This window comes from Trematomus bernacchii, unplaced genomic scaffold (assembly GCF_902827165.1).
Source record: "Trematomus bernacchii unplaced genomic scaffold, fTreBer1.1, whole genome shotgun sequence".
Lineage (NCBI taxonomy): Eukaryota > Metazoa > Chordata > Actinopteri > Perciformes > Nototheniidae > Trematomus > Trematomus bernacchii.
This window is the reverse complement of record NW_022987567.1, coordinates 5,261,073-5,279,921: the sequence shown is the minus strand read 5'-3', so window position 1 is coordinate 5,279,921 and position 18,849 is coordinate 5,261,073. Positions and strand designations below refer to the sequence as shown.

At 40.1% G+C, this 18,849-nt stretch overlaps 1 protein-coding gene across 1 annotated transcript; it reads left to right on the top strand.

Annotated features, from left to right (window-relative positions):
• The first annotated feature begins 1,540 nt into the window (after nt 1-1,540).
• On the top strand, nt 1,541-15,795 carry LOC117478870 (cingulin-like protein 1). The gene is made up of 16 exons (XM_034125800.1): nt 1,541-1,824; nt 2,740-2,838; nt 3,588-3,743; nt 4,347-4,529; nt 4,623-4,681; nt 5,771-5,918; nt 6,004-6,108; nt 6,668-6,820; nt 7,141-7,308; nt 8,029-8,202; nt 9,259-9,348; nt 9,457-9,540; nt 10,376-10,494; nt 11,340-11,448; nt 12,977-13,140; nt 13,651-15,795. Exons 2-16 carry the CDS (start codon nt 2,800-2,802, stop codon nt 13,772-13,774), a joined length of 1,875 nt encoding a protein of 624 aa, XP_033981691.1. The 5' UTR covers nt 1,541-1,824; nt 2,740-2,799; the 3' UTR covers nt 13,775-15,795.
• The last annotated feature ends 3,054 nt before the right edge of the window (nt 15,796-18,849 follow it).

Here is an 18,849-nt window from a genome sequence, read left to right as displayed (position 1 = left end):
CTACAGAGGCTCTCTACCTTTCCAGGTCAAAGTCAAGCCCTTCAACACTGAGCAAAGTCGAAAAAGACGACGCTTCTGTTCCCAGCATCACCGTGACCCCTCCGTTCAGGGAAACCAGTCAGAAAGTGGCAATGAAAGGAAGCTTTAACAGTCAGATCGCTGCCAGGATCGATTGTCCAGTCGATGTCAGGGCTGAGAAGACTGCTTCGGTTCCACTGAACAAAACACAAACCAAAGACTCTGGTAGAGACTCGGTAGCTGACTCCGGCATGGGATCGGTAAGCAAAACACTAAATGTCCTGGCCGACCGACCGTTTCCATGTCTTTGCATGAAGCGAAAATCACTGGATCTTCCCTGTATGGAGACAGAATCAAAGCATGACATTGCAGTTTTTCAAAAATGCATGTCCTTGCATGATTAAGGCGTCGTTCACAATCTGATGCAGATCAAAAGCATGAAACTACGGCAAGACTCATTCTTCAATCGTACTAATCAAAATGGCCTCACATCCAATATTTAACTCTTGCTTTTCTTTAATTATTTACCTGTAAATGATCTTTACATGTTGCCAGGTTTGTTTTTTATCTAAAGAAAATAACAACAATTTAACGCTGTTGATTTTAACTGCCTGTGTTGATTTTTTCCCTGCATGATTGCATTAATTTGGACGAATGAATTTGATTGGGACTAATGACACTTGTGTGCATTTCGGAATTTCTATCTGGTAATTTGCTTGGTGTGAAACATAAGGGGCCTACTGTATAGTGGCATGCCTATGGTGGGTTAAGGTCGATGTTTTGCAATAAAGACATAGCCAAATCTTGGTTATGAAGTCCCATGTCAATGAGTTACCAGTTTCAAGCAAAGCCCAAGTCCTCAGCCCAAGACCTTTAATCAGTGTATTATCCTGTCTGTATGCACTGCCAAACACAACTTTCCTTATTTTTCACACATTGTGATTGGCTGCTTGCAAATTAAACACAATTCTTCCAACATCGTCCAACACCAGTGGGATGACCATGTGTCTGGATGTTGGAGTAGGTAGCTGTTTGCTAACATATTAACCAGAACGACTGTTTACTGTTCACCAGTATGTTATAGAGTTCTTCTGCCCCCTAGTGGTCAGAAAACTTGAAGTCTGCTTTAAAGAAACCCCAGTTGGCGACTTAAAAAAGGCACTATAGCTGAAAATGTTTGGGAAGAAATTGCAGAAAGATATCAAAGTCTGGCAAGTTGATTTTTATTGCTTCCAGAAAATATAGTTTCAAGTGTGATTTCTTACCCTGGAACTTTTCAGTATTTTGCCTCCGCCTTCATTTTGTGTTATATGTTGTTGTTTTGCAAATCATATATACATCTTCTCCCTACTGACAACACCAGCATATCCTCAGTGAATTCACCCTCATTATTCCTTTTTGATTCTTTTTGTATTTGTAGACTTCCTTCGACCCTCCAACAATTCTATTTTCATATATCCTTCAGGTTTATCTCATTGCTCCCTCCTTACATTTTGCCCTCTTCCTCCAGGAGTCAGAATTGGATTTGAACAAGCAGCCGGACAGCCTGTTGTCAGAGGATGAGCCCCACCACACCCCAAAGCGGTGCCGCCACTCAGAACCCCAAATATCAGCTGTTCCTCAACAAACGACTACAAGGTCAACGGGTTGAGTGGCAGGGATGCAGATGGGCCAGTTGGAGGCGGCGGGACGGGGGGGGAGAACGGCCCTCGGTCCCGATTCGAGAGCGACCGGCTGGGGCAGAACCAATACCAAGGGTCCCTGGAGTCCCTGGCCTCGCGGGACTGGGACAACACGTCTGACAGGGTGGGTGAGGCGGACCGAGGTGTGGTGTGTGTTGTGGTGTGTGTGTGTGTTGTGTGTGTGTGTGTGTGTGTTGTGTGTGTGTGTGTGTGGTGGTGTGTGTGTGTGTGTGTGTGTGTGTGTGTGTGTGTGTGTGTGTGTGTGTGTGTGTGTGTGTGTGTGTGTGTGTGGTGTGTGTGTGGTGTGTGTGTGTGTGGTGTGTTGTGTGTGAGTGTGTGTGTGTGTGTGTGTGTGTGTGTGTGTGTGTGTGTGTGGTTTGTGTGTGTGGTGTGTGTGTGTGTGTGTGTGTGTGGTGTGTGTGTGTGTGTGTGTGTGTGTGTGTGTGTGTGTGTGGGTGTGTGTGTGTGTGTGTGTGTGTGTGTTGTGTGTGTCATATTTGAACCAGTTATTAAACAGTGCCATCTCCTGGACTAAACACAGCTTTAAGATATTGTATGTCCCATGCACTGCAAAACATCTCAATCAATCTATAATATTTTAAAATTCCAAAAAGTTTTTGATCCTGAATCTAATTAAATATTATAAATCCATCTTTTTAAATGTTCACAAAGTATTGCACAATGGCATGATTCAAAAGTGTCAAATTATGATAGAAATACAAGTATTTGCTTGAAGGTATATTAAAAATTCCTATTTGAATATCAGTAAGGAATATTAATCATCAGTGTTTAATGTACAACAATAACAGGATTGCTGCCCAATGAATATATCTGTTTACCACATTGTATTTGCTTTTATTTATTTAATATTTAATCAACAGCAAAACACGCAAACCAACGATAAAATCAGCCCTTCTGAGTCTGCCTTCAGTCCGTACTGTGATTGTTTGCTTTTGTAATTTCTATCTATTTTTATTTTGTTGCTCTCTCCTTTGATCGTGCTGTCTCTCATCACCGTTGTGTTTTTTTTTGTTTACAGTATGGAGTTGTTGACAGCCCTCCCAGGGTGTTCAACAGTCCGTACTCCACGACCGCCTCCATGGATTACAACCCCATGCACCGGATGTCTGAGTTCAAGGTTAGTAGTGAGAAGCTATTTTCCTATTTATATCTTTAATAGATAAGGTAGGTTTAGAATTATATCTTTGAAAGTTACTTAATTAAGTTGTATCATCTATATTAAAGGTGTTATAAAAAGGTTTTTAATTAGTATAAATAATATTTTTGTCATGTTTGTTGTCATATTCATTTTGGCCACAAGAGGCTGCTGTGCACCATTACCCCTTGTTCTTTTTACAGCTAGAAGCAATTATGTTTTCTTGCTACAACACAATTAGTTTGCCTTGTGTTGAGAGTGAGTTCAGAATATAATACTCAGAAACTTGGAGGACTACTTTAGTCCTATTTTAAAGATTGGGGCATTGGTGTACTTCTGCCTCTTGTGGCCTAAATGTGCACTACAACTAACACTCTTCTCACAGATAAAACGGATTATAAACTTGTTGTCACAAACGTTTAAAGCCAGAGACACTTGAGAGAGAACATTTTGAATGAAATGTTTTGTCTCTCTTCTTTGCCTTTCAGGGCTTCCGTAATGTCAAGTTGTGTAATATTTAAAAAGTAGTTACATAAACAAAAAATAGTATGCTTTTGCAACTGTCAGACCCTTGTTTTAGATGTAGTTTCAGCCCTAGCAAGTGTTTCAAAATAGTCAAACATCTAGGAGGAAATTGCATCACATTTTCATGCATCGTGATGTAAAAGGTGTTCTGAGGCTGACCATCACTCTGTACTGACCCTCCTCTGTGCCCACCTCCTCCGCTCCAGGTTCCAGGGGGGATTTCTCCTGCCACCTCAGAGATGAACCTGTACGGTTTCAACAGTCGCAGCACCAGTCCTGTTGGCACGCCCACCCTCACCCGCCCCCGATTCTCTGCTTACGAAACCCTGGCGAAGAGAAGAGCCGAGGTCAACAACCATGTGGTACGATTTCTCTCACACACACAGAAACACACTCTATCAAAACTCACGTCCATACTATTTAATGGTTGACTGTGTTTAAAGGTCACCTATTATGCAAAATCCACTTTCATGTCTTTTATACATAACCATGTGTCCCCTCTGTGTAAAGAGACTCTGAAAGTTTCAGGAACAAAGATTCTCTCTCTTTTTGTCCTGATCCATTTATATAAAAACCTGTCTGAAAATGAGCTGATCAGATTTTGGCCACTTTATGATGTCATAACGATTTTTTGGCTTGTGTCACCATTAGCCAATAACCAGCCAAGGTAACCCCCCCCACCTTATCACCTGAATCTCCTCCGAGAGCACCATTGAGTTCTTTTTAACCAAATCTCTCTCAGAGGGGCGTGGGGAGGGGCTCCTTATTTTCATCTAAAGTAACAGACAGAGAATCAGCACCTTTGAAACAGGGCTGAAACAGAGGGGATTATGGGATGCTGCAATGATCTGTTTGGTGTTTGGAGCCAAACACTTCAGAGACATGTTTGTATATATCTGAGACCTGTAATATATTGATGAAAAACAGTATAATAGGGGACCTTTAAATGTCGGTCTTTGTTGCAGATGCCACAGATGAATCAGATGAACCAGATGCCACAGATGAATCAGATGAATCACATGAATCACATGAATCACATGAATCAGATGGCTCCCGTCCACTACAGCATGCGCTCTAACACTTTAGGAGGGCCCAATAAAAAGGACTACATTGAGGAGTTGACCAAACAGATGGACGTCTGCCAGAAGGTAGAACTTATACTAGTTATTATGGGTTACAATCACACTAATAATGAGGTTTGTTACAGCAAGTATAAGAACACTTCTTTTTGTCCTCTCCAGCGTAACCAGTTCCTGGAGGCAGAGAGCGTGGCGATGGAGAAGGAAAGGAACCAGATAAGGTCAGACATGATGTTTTTTTCTTGTCACGTCAATACCAAATAATATCACCAAAAGAGAATATTTTTAATAGTCAGCTTGAAAGTGCATATTAAAATACTTTTAAAATACAACTAAAATATACATATGACAGGTAGAGCCTATTTTACTTTTTTTAATTGTCGCACTCTTCACTAGAGTAGATTTTCCTATGCTTCCTTTCCTAATTTTGCTCTATTTTGGTCTGATTCTCATTCTGATTAAACTCTTTAAAGAGTAACTTAAAGGGGACCTATCATGCAAAATGCACTTTTGTACGTCTTTTATACATGAATATGTGTCCCCGGTGTCCAGGGAACTCACCAAGTGTCAGAAAACACAACCCTCTCTATTTTCCTCCATACCCAAATCTCTAAAAAAGGGGCTGCAACGGATCTGATAAAAACTGATCCAGATTTGAACACTGTCCTGACGTCAGGACAGTGGCGCTACGGCTATTGGGCCAACTCCACCAATCAGGAGGTGACAGCCACGGCCATTGCCGTTCGAAAGCGCTGGAGACGCTGTAGTACATATGCCAGGCCTCTAGATGGTGCTGTTCTCACAGAATCAGCCCTTGCAAAAACAGAGCTAAAAAACTTCAAATTGAGCGAAATGAGGCATGGCTAAAATGCATGATCTGTTTGGTATTTTGAAAAAAAAAAAGTATAAATATGCCTTATATAGGTATGGTCCTACACTATATTATTCAAATATAGCATGATAGGTCCACTTTAACTCTAAGGTTATCTTTGCTGAAATGATGTAAAGTGGGTATGATGATGAGTACAATATAACATTTTATGGTGGGTGTGAGATTAGGCTAAATTTAAGCTAGAACTATTTATTGACTTTCTCTTATTTGGATGTGTAACAACAACACATAATGTCACAGGGTACCGAACACACTTCTTCTTACAAATTATGGACCGATCTTCATTCTCAATTTTTTCATAGACGCTCTTGTAACCTCAAAGCGATTTTCTGTTACTACTCTTGTCGTTCTTTGGCTTCCTTCCTCTGTGATATTGAGTGTTAACCTAAAGTTTGACACATTTCAAACCCCTGTGAAGGTATGAGATGCGCGGCCTGCTGGTGAACAACGAGGACCTGCTGAGGACCAACACCCAGCTGACCAATGAGATGAAGAGGATGAGAGAGCAGATGATAGAGATGGATAGAGAGCACCAATCCCTGGGCGAGAGATTCAGGGAGATGGAGGTGTGAGGATAAAGAAAAGCAAGGGAATGGTACTGTATTATCCAAAGGTTTGCATGTCTGACTGTTTTTTCCTCGCCCTGTGCAGATTGAGGTGAAGCAGGCCCGGGACGTGATGGTGGAGGCCAACACTCAGGAGTATGCCTTCAATTTCCTCCAGCAGACCCTCAAAAACAAGATCCAGGACGCTGAGGTACACAGCAGCAACTAACATTAAAAAAATGTCCCTCTTCTTCCACATTTCTACAGCAACTGCAGTGTGTGGCACTTGTCATCAGGACAGATAATTCACATTTAGTGCCATTTGGAAGACAACGTACTGTACAGTAGTGAATATCGGGAGACAAATACTTCTTTGACACCTTTTTAAATTAGCTTTAAATTACACATGTTTTCACTTTAATAGATTACTTTCAATGTAGCTAACTACTGTAGGTAGCTAGCTAGCTATGTAGCGGTAAAAAAGTGTTTGGCTTTTTTGACGCCAGTAGTAATGGCGTGCCACAAGTCGCTTGAGATAAAAGTATCAGCTAAATGAATTGTATTGTAATGTAATTTATTTTGAAAGTCAAGAAAGTCACAGTTTGGCTTAGTGTGAAAACGCTCAGTGAACTATATCTCTCGTCTAGCAGAATAAACATTACCCACAATAGCTAGCTAGCTAACTCATGCTAGCAATATTTCACAAACAAATGATCATCTAAGTACATTGTGAGAGTACCAAATGACAATGCTATGTGTGTTGTGTTCAGGAAAACCTGGAGAAGCAGACGCAGCACGCCCAGTCTCTGTCTGAGAAGTTGTGGGTGACAGAGAGACAGCTGGAGGAGCTGGAGGTGGACAAAGAGACCAGAGACAAGAGGACAACCGAACTCAACAGCAACCTCTTCAGGATGGAGACAGAGGTACAGAGATACTTTCCTCCCACCGTTACAAACTGAATATTTGTATAGAAGACTTGCTCTGCTCCGAATAAAAAATGTAGAGACATTTCAATTAATTTCAATGAACTAATAGGAGATGTTTAAAAGAGACTTGGTTAGGTGAATACTACCTCTGTTCACCAGAGAGAAAGACACAATATAAGTCCTAAATATCACATCACTCCTCTCCTATAGACGTGAATTTCCTTAAGTGTTTATTTAGAGTTGATCTGGTAAAGCCTAAGCACTGATGTGTGTATGTACCTTAACGTGTATGTGTGTGTGTGTGTGTGTGTTTCCAGCTGGCAGAGGCCCTGCTGGTGTCCACACAGGCTTCAGTCGAGCTGAGCCTCCATCAGAAGCTGCGTGTGGACGAGCAGCAGAGGGTGGAGGAGCTGGAGGAAGAGCTGCTGGAGAAGGAGCAGGAGCAGCAGAGACTGCAGAGCCTCGTGGGCCGCCTGCAGGGAGAGGTGAGCAAACACTGATCAATACAACCATTATGAGTCCTGTGTGTTATATAAATATCACTCGTCACCCGGCTTGAGCTTCAATCTCAGGATCCATGTATTTCTGATCCTCTCCAGAATGGAAGTAGTCATCACATTCAGAGCATCAACTAGTTCCTGAACAGTGTCCTTCACATGCTGATATCCAAGAGAGGGAGTTACAAGATGGAGGAATATAAAGCAGTATTCAATGTTTACTTCAGATTAGCTCCACGTCAGAAATGAGCATGCTTGTCATATGTCTATCTCCATAGAGGCTGAATCATCATGTTAATCACATAGCTATCATATGCCTAAAACAGTCCTGATGCTCTTCTAGGTAATCATACATCCTGTCATGAACACAGCTACAGTTGGGATACCTTTGTTATCATGTGGACTCTGATATTGGAAGAGGACATTCAGTATTTTCACAACAGAGAGTTACACAAAAAATATCCATATTTCCCTTTTTAACACCCGTTGAATCTAAATCATCAACAACACAACGTATGAAAATCAGCACATTTGATAAGATAATAATAAAAGGTAATACAAAAAATTGCCCCAATAGTTTCCTGGTTATATCTGTTTATTATAAATGTCCCCTGTTCACCTGCGTGTGTCTCTTTTAATAATAGCTGGGATGGAGCCTCAGGACCTGTTTGAGTTTTAACGTGTGTGTGTGTCTGTGTGTGTGTGCAGGTCTCTGGAAAGCTGATTGATAGGGAGCAGACTCTGGAGGAGGAGATCCAGCTGAGAGAGAAGATCCAGCTGCAGTGTAAGCAGGCAGAGAGGGCGGTGGAAGACCTGAAGATGGAGCTGCAGACCACCAACCAGGCCAAAGACGACCTGGCCAAACAAGTCAAACAGTCCCAGGTACGGCTCCACATCTTCAGATACACTCACTTTCAATGACCATACACAACTTAAGATTATGAAACAATTTCACCAGAAAAAGGAGGGTTTTATAAGGATCAAGTTTCAGGTATTTGGCCCTAGATTTCTGTAGGCAGTACATGTTTATATCAAATGAATGACTGATATAAAAGATAAGGCTGGTAACAATTAATTCAACATGTGTTGGTGGACCATTAATTTTAAAAAATCCTGCATTTTCTGTGATAAATACATAATATCATGCTAAGTGTAGTGCAGTATTTTCTAAGATGAATTGTGTCTCCGCCATCTTTCCCTCAGCACAATGCATGCTGGTATATATGTTTGGTTGGTGACCGTTGGCTGTATGGTCAATTTCTTTTCACAATGCATTGTGGGATACTTCAAGTTCACTATACAAATTCATAAGTAATATAATACAAACAACACTAAAAAAAATATTTCTGAGACAGCCCAAAACTAATGTGGTGTTCATCTGTTTGCTGCTCTCAGTCCATTGGTTCCTTCTAAAGACTGAATGTAGAATATAACAAGGTGTATCCGTTTAACATTATAATAAATCAATATGTGTGAAGCATCAACACAATAAAATATGAATATTATTTTAGACTCATAACAAGGGGAAAAAAAGTATTTATAGGAGAAAAACACTTTTTTTTGTGTGGGATGAATACAAAAAAGAAGCTCATATTTCCTGACCTCCTTGAAGTACACTCTGTTTCCAGCTATGGATCAGACAGTATCCATGTGTCTGCATTACGCGACCTAATGTCTCAAAGAGAGAGATGTCCACTTGAATTAATCAGTCATGCAAACCATCAGAGTTTTAGGGTTAATGAGGAATTATTCATGCAAATCCTGTTTAGCAATCAGCGTGCTAATGCCATAATCCTAAATATTCATAATGTGGCTATTTCTGAGGATACTTAATCCGTGCCACTTTCTAAATAACCTGCATGTTTTCTGCTGATGAGACGACAGATCAGAAGTTTAGTTTGGACCATGACTTTTTATTTATGATGATTCTGTTTACAGGAGAAGATGATCGACCTGGAGACCGATCTGGAGGAGCTGCACGACAGCGAGCAGAGGTGGGCGGCCAAACACAAGAGAGCCATCGAACAGGTAAACACACGCAAACAGGAAGTGAGCTAACTGAACATGTTCTGTCATTAACTAGACCTTGAAAACTCTTAAGGCTGGTTTTTAAGAAGTGTGTGTGTTTGCTGTCAGACTGAGCAGCTGCAGCTGAAGCTGATTCAGGAGAAAGACCTCAACGACCTGTTGGAGATGGAGAAGGGTTCCGCCGAGAGACAGGTAGAGTGTGTGTGTGTGTGTGTGTGTGTGTGTGTGTGTGTGTGTGTGTGTGTGTGTGTGTGTGTGTGTGTGTGTGTGTGTGTGTGTGTGTGTGTGTGTGTGTGTGTGTGTGTGTGTGTGTGTGTGTGTGTGTGTGTGTGTGTGTGTGTGTGTGTGTGTGTGTGTGTGTGTGTGTGTGTGTGTGTGTGTGTGTGTGTGTGTGTGTGTGTGTGTGTGTGTGTGTGTGTGTGTGTGTGTGTGTGTGTGTGTGTGTGTGTGTGTGTGTGTGTGTGTGTGTGTCCACTTGTTTTACGAGTGTATGTTTACCACAGTAGGGCTGTAACGAATAGATAAAGCACCACTTATACATTCAAATGCTCACAGGGTTTTTATTTGATATTTTTTTACAATTTCTTTGGTGTGTTGAAAATATATATCCGAAAGCCAAATATAAACTTAGAAATTACAAAGGTAATAGCATTCCTCACAGCTTTACAGCACAATTAAGTATGTATCTCTCTATCATATTTGGATATACTGATATTTAAAATTAGGAAAAAAAACAGTATCGATTTTTTAAGCTTTTTCGCCCTCTGGTGGAGAGACGGTGTAATGGCAAGACTGATTTGAAGGAATTCTTGGACATGTCTATACTGATACTTCTTGTTATTGGTTGATATACAGTGAACTCAGGTATTTCTGTGCTAAGCTGCTAATGGACTGACAAGAACATGGTTTGAAAAAGCCTGTTCATTTAAGTAGGCTACGTAAATAATGTAAATGAAGAGTAATGAAAGTAAGTGAAGCAGAAAGGTTGTATCATATCTAATGGACGCTTCTCTCTGTGTGGGTGTAGCTGCGGGAGCTGCGTCTGGAGGTGGAGGAGCTCCAGAGCTCCAGGGTTCAGGAGGATGTGGTCTCCAGAGCGGAGAGCCGAGTCAAGGAGATGGAGAACACGCTGAGGAACGAGGAGAGGTCCGTCACAACGCTTTATCTTACTCCATCAGCACTTTATTCTGTATCAATGTTTGAACAGGCGTTGATTAAAAAGCTGTTCCTTAGGCATCCTATTTATTATAAGGTCACTTTCACACCTGTGGTTTGGAGCTTCGGAAATCATTTGGAAATCACCTTTACAATAATTCTACATTATGATAGCACAGAGCAGATATAAGGCGAAATAACAAAATAAGTGGACAAGCATATGAAAGAAGGCAAGCACAAGTTCACCCATTTTTTGACAAAGATTTTGTAAAAACAACAGATAATTAAAAAGACGTTTAAAGGTGGGGTAGGTCATTTTGGAGAAACCAGCTCGAGTGCGCTAGAATTTGAAAATACACAACCGGAAGAAATCTGCCACTTCCTTACAGAGCCCCTCCTCCAACACACACGAACGCGCACATGACCAATGAGGGCACGAGATAAGTTTGTGCACAGATGGAAGGCTGACAGGCAGGTAGGCCATCCAGTTATTTTAGCCGGGCCGGCTAAGATGATTGGTCGTGCTTTTTACAGTACTACGGCTTCCACAGATTACATTTTTTTATGGATTTTTTGTCAAAGCACTTAAGATATTCATTGCTATCGGGATGTTAAGAGCATTCCATGGAATATAACAACAAGTGTATCTCGAGCCGGTTTCTCAAACTTACCTACCCCACCTTTAAGCAGGGTCATTTTATTCATAAAGCATCAGGCAAGTAAAAGTGCTTTACCTGAAACCTGCAGCTTCTTGCAGCTTTAGCTTCCCTATTGTATGTTACCTGTACAAATGGTGTAACAAAATAAATCAATACATTGTGTTCATGTGCGTGCAGGAACAAGTCTGTTCTGACCAACACCATCAGCAAACTGGAGAGGAGGATCAACGAGCTCAGCGACCAGATGGAGGAGGAGCACAGGATAGCTAATGAGCAGAAAGACCTGGTAACAAACACACACACACACACACACACACACACACACACACACACACACACACACACACACACACACACACACACACACACACACACATACTGGTACGGGTGGTTTGTCAGGACTTTTTCTTCGTACCAGTTCAAACACTGATTTGTGGGGACCCACCTTTCCCTTTGCCGTAGAGAGACCGCAGAGTGCTTGAACTGATCATAAAAAATTCAGCTACATTTCTGGCTATTTAGAATTCAGTTTTGGTAAAAGACTCTAGAGATCTGTAGACCTGAAATTCTACAGGACTGTGGGGACGGGGGCGGGACTGGGCGGGAGTGGGCGTTTCCTGACAAGATTATGACTTATGAGAACCCATGTGGATTAGCTGGACATTACCCATACACACCCATACACAAAGCAAGTCCCTACGTTATGAGGACCACAATGGTATATCTGGACAATATACACACACACACAGATTTGTAGAAAACCTGTACTCATGAGGACAATAATGGTTTCACTGGACATTATCCTCAAACATGTGTTGCGCAATATTTTGTTACTGAAAAAGTAGCCCAATACTTCCGTTTATTTTAAATGTTGAAGAGAAAAAGGTATTTAACTTAGGAGAGCAATGGTACAAAGAGCAGACCACTTTCTCATTTTCACAGACCTCAGTGTTCAGAGACCTGAACATCAACATATGCAGCTTTTTTCTTGTTGCTTTGATGACAAACACCTGTTTTTAATAACCATATGCAGGGATTTTGCGATGGACAATACAAGTATTTCTGACAACCTCTTTACCAGTCGGCTGTCATTGAAAAGTGACAGAGGATTTAATTCTGACAGAGACCTTGACATATGATAGAACCTGCGCAGCCTAAAATTATCACGGAAGGAAGTGAAATATTGAGAAATGTTGTCTTTTTAGTGGACAAGTGAATATTAAGTTGATTGAGTTGCTCAGAAATAAGGTCAAGATCAAAAGCTAAGTTGAAATGTAGTCATGTATTGATAACTGGCATTTCTGGTATTGTGACAATACAAACATTGCAAACACTTAAACAGTGAAATAAAAAAATTACAAAAAAGTTATAGTTAAGTTAATTTGTATAAAATGTACATATCTCTATCGTTACTTAATCATTTTACCGTCCGTACATGTCTGAACCTAATTCACTAGGAACACTTGACTTGAACTTGTGAACTGGCTCTTGAGGCTGTGCTTTGTGATATTAAAAGATACTAAATTATATCATTTTATACTCTTTTAGACAGTTCTGTTGAATTTGTTCAGCCTTGTCTGTTGAAAAATGTTCAAATGTATTATTATCCCTGGAGAAATGTGTCTTACAGTCATTTACTCACAGGTCCCGTTGAATACATACAGTATATGACAATGAACAGCAGCAATCAATAGTGTTTGAAATATTCTTTAAACACATTGAAACAACCTGGAGCTGTCTTCATGTCCCAGTTGTTAACATGTTGGTCCCGCCCCATGTGCCCAAACTGAGCGAGCTCTGTGATTGGTCCCCAGATGACCCAGAGGATGCGCTCTCTGAAGCGGCAGCTGAACGAGGCGGAGGAGGAGGCGAGCCGGAGGGAGGGGCAGTACCGCCACACCCAGAGAGAGCTGCTGGAGGAGAGGGAGACAAGCAGCCGGCTGCAGAGGCAGGCGCTGGACCAAAGCCTGCAGAACAAGTACGCACACACACACAGAAACACACACACGGAAACACACACACAAACAGACGTGAATGTTATCCTTTGTTAACATGAAGCATCCCACATTTTCAATATAAAAACCTGTTATCTTCTAGAAGAGTTTAATTTTCACTGCACTCCAAACACAAGGTATAAATATTGTGTGTCAGCAAGTTATGTAACATTACTGTCAATTGCTGATGACTAAAATGGATTTAAATCTGTGCTATTCTGCCACTTTTAGTCTTATTTCGAATACGGGTTTGAAGTACATTTGGTTTTTTTTGGACACATGAGTACAACATCACCAACTTAGAAATCACACTTGTTCTATGGTCATAAACACAGAAGAGAAGACCATTTTGATTAAAAAGTCAAATGTTCCTTTCTGACTTGCCTCTCAGGTCTTCCGTAGCCATCTTCCTCTGTATCAAAAGCACACATCATTTACAGTCCGTCACAAAGTCAGTACATTAAAGCACAAATTAAAACGTGTCTCTCTTCCAGACGTAAGGACACTCTGACCATCCGTCAGACTCTGGATAACCTGAGGCTGGACCTGAGCGTGGACGATGAAGAGGAGAATCAGCCACCGGAGGAACAAACAACAAACACTGTCACCAAAGTTTGAACCCTCCCACTTCACACATTAACCAATAACAGCACATCTCTACACTGGCACTCAGGGTGCGGTGACATTTTCTAAAGCTGCCGACACCACTTTCTCATGAAAATAGGATGTGATCAAACCCAAAAGTCCACCACGCTCTTTGCCTCTGACACTTTGAAATAATCACTGATGTATATTCTAGAAAGTGAAAATATAAAATGATCTAATATGGTAACAAATTATAGAAAATAATAAGAGACAAAGTTAAACAGTGAGCCTGTTAAATTGAAACATTGCATGCACTTTATTAAGTGCAATTGTACCAAATTAACTGAATGAAATGTGAACAGTATTCTCTCTAGAATTAGTTACAAATTAATGTCTTTGGTCGCCCTCTTGTGGTTACTATTAGGAATTACAGCTATCAATTAAAAACCCTAAAAACAAATGTCAGTCAATACAGCTGTCAACATTGAAGTCAAATGTTTCGACATGTTGAACCTAACATTTCTATTACATAGAATATTAAATAAATTCATGATCTGCTTGTTTGCATACGTGTACAGATGCTTGGTGCGAAGAGATGCTGACATGCATTAGGGAAATATTACTAGTGGCGTGATGAGGATTTGATAAATGTGCCTTTTTTTTAAATTGTGTTCTTGTAGTTGCTGTTTAATTGAGCTTCAAACAGCATGAAGTACATTGAAGTGTGAATTTCTCGATATCATCCAATAGGCGTTTTGGCCTGAACGGACACTTTGGAAGGGGACTCCTTTAAAAACCTCTTTTTAATTTCATTCTGTATAGAAAAAGCGAGTTTCAATTGGAAAAGAATCACTGGTTACCACGTAAATTTGACAATTTAGAGCTAAGCTAACGGTTCTTTCATACGGAGGGATGTTCTATCATTTAGTTTGACATGTGTTTATCTGCACAATTAGAAAATATTCCAAACAAGTTGAAATGCAGGAGAGGGATCTTTGCATGTGATTATAGCTGTTTGATTCACCAACAATTATTTATATTGACCGTATTTTTGTATGTTTATAATGTTTTTATGATACCAAGATTATTGAATATTCTGTATTTGCAATTGCTTCTGGGGCAAACTTAATTTTTAGTGAATTTAATGTATGATTTTAGTGCAGTTTAAGGTATTTTAGGGGGGTTTGCTGCTGTATTGATGTATCTTAATGTGCCTCCTACATACGCTTCTGTCCAGGTGATAAGATTAAGGGATAAGATATTTTCTATCAGCAAAGAAGATGATACAAAAAGGGGTTTTGTTTCACACTTGGCGTCTTTGTTAAATGTGTTTTATTCAAGTCACTCAGAGCAGACTCAAATAAAAAAGGAAAGGAACTGAGACGTTTTAGCTCTCAGAAGTAATGTCTACAGAGGGTTTGGATCCAAGATGTGTGTTAATGCAAAGTGTGGAAGAAGAATAGATCACTCTGCTGTCTGTTTGGCATGCTCTTATTTTGAAAGGAAATAACTTTTCAAAAGAAAACCACGTGTACGGACAGAGACAAACATGGCTGGGTTGCGAAATTCAAATCATCAGTAGGAAATGAACTGGTTTCAATCCAACAATTATGACAAGTACTTTAATTTGAAAATAACTCACTTCCTCTTTAGGATTGAGTTATTAAATTGAACCCAGCCCTGTTCCTACAGTCCTCTGCTGGAACGATGTGTATGATAAACACGAAAGGCTAATATTCATAAGCTAATATTCAGATACAGTTTGGATTCTCTGTTATGTTTACATTTGTTGTTGAAACAGGAACACTAATCACATGAAAGAGTTTCCCAGCTGTTTGAATGTGTGCTTCAGTGTTTCCAATGTCTTTTCGTTTAACATTCTCCAAACAAAAAGCGTCAGATATGTAAAAATAAATAGATTTCATTGACTTATTTTTGTAACTTCACTTCACACTCTACTGGTTCTGCTGTTCTCGGGTATTTATTTTTCACATTCTCTCTTTTGGTGAGAAGTTTCTTATAACAAAATGCAAATAAACTCCTATGCACTGTGACATTTGGTGTGGTTTGTGTCTCTTTTAAAATGTGTATTATGTTCTCAAATGGAAACCAAAGCAGTCCCATCTGGAACAAAAACAAACACTGGATAAAACAAACAGATTTATTTGCAGCTCTGACATCAGAAACATTAAACGCATCACGGGTCATTTCATTCTCATAATGTCAAACATGCTGACGGTGCAACAAACCCAACAAACACACAGGCATCGATACACGCAGTGAGAACTGAGGAAACGTTTACAAACCGCAGGCATCAGAGAGAGTTCACACACAGGATTTTCCAAAAATAAAAGCTCTTAGAGGTACTTGGATTGATTCATTGTTTTTGATAAATCGGGCACAAAATCATCACAACTTCTGGTCTCTTTTTGCCTCTGCTTTGTAATCTATAATCCATAATGCATGAAAATATTCAGTAGCTCACAAACTTTACAGACAGAAGAGTTAATAACAGGCACAACATGACTCTTCAAACAGTGTAAACTTTCAAAGTGAACTCCAAAATAATTTAAGACATATGGAAGAGATGCTGCGAGAAACACGTGATTCAAGGCAGTGAAAAATGAATGTAGTGTAAATGGAAGTTAAACTTAAAATTTTAATAAAAATAGAGAAAATATACATGAAATTAGCAACGTAAGAAGAAAGGCTCGGATAAAAGCTGACAATTTGGTTCAGAAGATTGTCACGATAAAAGGCATCGGCTCAAAAAAAGTTAGGAAAAACAATCTAGAGGTTTTGACACATTAGAAATCTTGAGTTAATGAATTAGTTTGAATCAAAGAGGCTGCTTTATTCCTGAAATAATTTCTTTTTAACATTTTTTAAAGTTACACACCAGATTAGTGGCTTGAATTAAATCAACACTTGGCAACCTTAAAGGTCCCATGTCATGCTTTTCCGGTTATTACCCGTCCCCTTGTGTGTTATGAAGGTTTTTCTGCATGCAAACGGTCTGCAAAGTCACAAACCCTCAAAGTACACCCTGTAGCGAGTAAAACTCTAACACAGAAAAGACCTGTCTATGCTGCCCCAGAACGCCTCGTTGGAGATTTCTCTTTTTCCATTGTTTTCTTCATGGGTATGGTGACGTGCCCATACCCAAATGGACCCATCCGTGAAGCCGTTACGTCACGTCCGCGGAGCCGTTACGTACCTCACACACACACACACACGCTCAATCTTTTCTCCTCCCTGAGACGGCAGGACGCGGCGAGGCTGTGAGTCGGTGTGTGAGCACAAACTCCCAGCCAGGCTGCGGGTGTGTGTGTATGTTCGGGCTGGTTTCGGGCTGGGTTTCGCTGTGTCTTGCTGTCTCGCAGACGGCCACTGGGCTCATAGGGAGGGGGGGGGCAGGAGCTCCAACAAGCCGTTTAGGACAGAGTGAATACACATACTATACAGAGATGCTGTATGAGAAACCAATGTGATTTTGGAAAGTTGCACAATGTAAATCTATTTTAGTATACCTCAACAATGGAATTATGATCAGTAGAAATGGCCATGACATGGGACCTTTAAAGTGAGTTCGGACCGACTTTCTCCCCTTGTGTTAATTGCATTAATATGGCCGCGATTCACAAATATTCCCCCTATAATCCCTAAACAGGTAGCCTACTCCTTTCCTCCATGGTTACCATATAACTTGCAACATTTTGTTTTGGCATCACCCATGACTGAAATAACTACAGCCTAGAGGAAGTTCTGCAGTAGGTACACCGATAATAATTGATATGTCTGGGTTTAGCTCAGGAAAACAGGTGACAATAAGTTCGTCCTGCACTTCCGATTCAGCAATCAGGAAAATCTCAACTCTCATAGGCTTTCTAGAAACATCCTCACGCATATATTTCTCGTAAGTTAATCATTTCTACCTCTGCAGGCGAGAATAAACGTTGTACTGCACATTTTCCATATATTTGTACCTTAGCATTCACTTATGTAATTGTGCCTCGCCAAATAGTCTACCGCATTCGGTCTGTACACGCCTTTAAAATATATGTATAATACTTTTCAACGTTGCACTATTCAGCCATTTTTCATGTAACAATGGACTGTTTGATAGAAACACGACCCCAGTGAGAATTATGCAGCATGAGCTTTTAGCCTCTAGTTTTAACGGCACAGTGGAGAGTTGGTGGAGACCCAAACTGAGCTAAAAGGAGAGCGACACTGGAACTGTATTCCTCAGAAGAACTCAACGCTGCAATGAAATTAAATGCAACTTTAAAAACTGGTTTACAGTGATATAAGGTCAGTGTTCAAACAATTCACTATTAATTGCTGCAGCCTTAACTTTCTTTATGATCGAGAAAATACAATTCTCCTGTAATACCACCTGCTAAATGACTGTTGAACTAACTTGATAAAAATGTACTTGTATTGAGAGGACTTCACATAGCTGCTTCTGTAAGTGTTAAGAAACATGTTACCTGTACACTATGATTACATGACTAAATATTAAAAGGTGGAATCTACATATTTTACCACAAATAAATTAAGCAGCTGATCAGCGAAAACAAGAAACCCTTCTCTATAGATGTATTTTCTAGGGAAATCAATTATGCTGTGTGTAACTTAGAGAGAATACAATGCAAGCCAGCAAATTCATATTTTGATAAACTAAAATGCAACACTATTAGGTTTTTGATATGGCACTGAGATCAGCTGTTGTCAGGTAACTTTGTGAGGTTTTAAACTGAAAAGAGATCAATACACCAAATAAAAAACACATGTTCTACTTGTGAAGGCAGTTTTTCTCTAAGTGCACAGCAGAATGTTGTTTGGTAAAAAAAACACTTGTTTGTGGCGTTTCTTTTCTTTTTAATTTGGCACACTGGTAGATTAAATATAGGTGACAATGAAGTGAAGCCAAAGGGCTTTGACGCTTTACCTTTTAATTCGATTTGTTATGTATCCATTAGGCACGATACTAAAGATAATACTGATACAAAACTTGTTGAAACTAAACGTTTATACTGTTTAAAACGACCATAGAAGTGTTTTGCCATTAATAAGTCACATTTACATTTTACCTACTGCTAACC